Source organism: Mastomys coucha, unplaced genomic scaffold (genome assembly GCF_008632895.1).
Source record: "Mastomys coucha isolate ucsf_1 unplaced genomic scaffold, UCSF_Mcou_1 pScaffold5, whole genome shotgun sequence".
Lineage (NCBI taxonomy): Eukaryota > Metazoa > Chordata > Mammalia > Rodentia > Muridae > Mastomys > Mastomys coucha.
Window position 1 is genome coordinate 103,530,195 of NW_022196911.1, and position 2,647 is coordinate 103,532,841.

The following is a 2,647-nucleotide window of genomic DNA, read 5'->3' on the forward strand; positions in this document are numbered from 1 at the left end:
GAAGCCCTGGCTGGCCTCAAACTCACAGAGATCTGCCTGTCTGTGCCTCCCAAGTGCTGAGATTAAAGGCTTAGCCCACCATATCTGGCTTTTTGATGCAGTTTTAAGTGTAACAAATCTCTTTGTCCACATCACTATTGATTTCATCTCAAATCTTTCAGAGTGGGAAGAAGGAAAGCATTAAATACTCACTCCCTAGACAGTCCTTCCATGACTGTAGCTGGAGCCCAGTCTGTCTTGATTGGCCCTGAGCTTTGTTCCTAAGTAGAGTCCATTGGGAGAACAGAAACTTCTGCGACAATGTTGCAAGACCAGTGGACCCTGGCAAAGGACTGACCTTGCACCCGGCACTAGGCTGAGAATTCAATTGTACAACATCATTACCACTACACTTTCAGGAGACAGTGAGAGAGTTCCCCCACTTATAAATGAGGAAATGGAGACCCATAGGGAGGCTATTTGGAGGCACTGGAGGCAGGATTCAACCAACTCCAAAGTCCACCATTTTTATGGTGCACCGTGTGGTTGTATATGTGTGTTTGGGTGCTTATGTGCATTGTAGATGTTCATGAGTTAGTGCAAGCTCGTGGAGGTCTAAGGTTGATGTTAGCTGTCTTCCTTTCTCCCTGTCCACCTTATTTTTTTGAGACAAGGTCTTTTCCTGAACCAGGAGCTCATTCATTCAGCCAGGCTGGACAGCCAGTGAGTGTCAGGGATCCACCTGTCTCCCCACCTCTCACAGTACTGGGGTTATAGATGTACACTGCCATGCCAAGCTTCTACTTGGAGCTGGTATCTGGGCTAGGATGTGAACTTCACTCCTCATGCTTTCGAGACAAGCATTGACTAACTGAGCTATCTCCCTAAACCCCCAAAGTCCATCCCGTGACGATCATTCAATATATAGAAAGAGAAGCTGGAGAGAAGGCTCAGCGGCTGAGCTGCACTTGTAGGTCCGAGCATCCAGACCAGGTGGCTCAGAACTGCCTGGAACTCCAGCTGCAGGGAATCTGCCATGTCTTGATTAGTGATTGATGTGGGAAAGCCCCGTCCACTGTGGATGGTGCCACCCAGGGACAGGTGGTCCTGTGGTGTATCAGTGAGCCAAGAGCAGCAAGCTCCCCCATGGCCTCTACATTAGTATCTTCTTCCAAATTCCTGCCTCGTTTCCCTTCATGACGGACTGTGATAAAGATATTTAAGCCAAATAAACCTTTTCTGCCCCAAAATTGCCTTTGGTCAGTGTTTTGTCCCAGCAATAGGAAACCAAGTAAGGCAGTCAGTCTGCCTTTTAAGACGGGAAAGAATTCAATTAGTTTGTCAAGCAAAAGTGACAGACCACTTAACACGTGTACAATCATCTGCATATACATCTCCCACATGCATAAGTCCACCAAAACAATACTGTCTTTAATACCACATCGCGAGAGACTCTTTTATTAGAGTGAACTCTTACCAGTAAATCAGTTAGGCTATATAAAGAATTGCAAGCCTAAGTTAATTATGTAAAGTGACTATTAAGGCACTTTGAGTTACATTAATATTCTTGAAAAAAATGAGAACACTTAGCTTATTGAATTATATATATGTAAGATTATATAATAGCCTACATTTAAATATTTTGGATTCTGAATTATTCCCCCCTTTTAAAAAATGACTACATCTATAAGACAAATATGAAGAAGATTCCAATTAACCTGCAGATCAGAGGCAGAATATTTTTGAAAATTAAATGAACTTACGGTATATTCTGATTCCAGACGTTCAGATGGCAAAGAGGGAAAGAAAAGGAGAAAAAAAAAACAATGAGTTAGACCAGGTAAGCATTAAAAAATGAGCTAAAGAAACCTTACAAAAATTAGATTTCTGTAAATACTGAATGCCTCTGTGTTTCCTGGTACTCCTGCGGTTGGCCAAATCAGGTCAGTTAGACAAGATTCAATTAGGCTATAGGTTTGTGGCTAATTAAAAAACCCAAGTGTTAACATTGTAAAAACAGAACGAAAGGGTAATAATTCCAGTAGAACATTTCATTAACCACAGAGGAAATCTTTTCAGTGATTTTTCTCTTTTTCTTCTTTTTTTTCCTTAAAAAAAAAAACTTACAAAGAAGTTTGCAAAGATACTGAAGTGGGATCCTGAGACCCCAAAGTGTCTAAGGGCTGCAACACAAACTTCAGAATCTGGGGTGGGGTTGGGCGAGTGGGGGTACTATGTCTGATACAACATTCAGGACAGAAAGCATTATAAAGAAGAGGCATTAAAGATTTCCACATCCTCTAAGAGGACAGAGACACTCTGGAAAATAGCAACAGCCCAACTGAACAACTTGTTTGTGGACAAACTATGGGGGGGTTATCAATGAAAAGACTGTGAGACAGGCCCATGGAGACAGTATGCCCCACCTACTGAAATTCTACCACTGCCCAGGCCTGTACTTGCTGCCAGTGTCTAACCTATCCTGAGGACTTACCTGTGATGGTGTATGGGTAATAATTCCACGCCTTCTCCGTCACATAAAATATTTTGGGAACAACAGCTCTGGCCCAACTAGGCAGTTTGCTGAAAAAGAAGAAGGAGAGAAAGAAGAAGAAGAAGAAGAAGAAGAAGAAGAAGAAGAAGAAGAAGAGGAAGAGGAAGAGGAAGA

General features: G+C 42.4%; 1 protein-coding gene across 2 annotated transcripts in view; it reads right to left on the reverse strand.

The window, feature by feature from the left end:
• Positions 1 to 2,647, reverse strand: part of Pitpnc1 (phosphatidylinositol transfer protein cytoplasmic 1) — a 257,448-nt gene that overhangs the window by 112,309 nt on the left and 142,492 nt on the right. For both annotated transcript variants that reach the window (XM_031351330.1, XM_031351331.1), the window contains exons 3-4: positions 2,474 to 2,562; positions 1,743 to 1,750 (exon numbers count right to left, since the gene is read on the reverse strand). In XM_031351330.1, the coding sequence (XP_031207190.1) occupies positions 1,743 to 1,750; positions 2,474 to 2,562 (97 nt within the window). The remainder of the gene's footprint in view (positions 1 to 1,742; positions 1,751 to 2,473; positions 2,563 to 2,647) is intronic.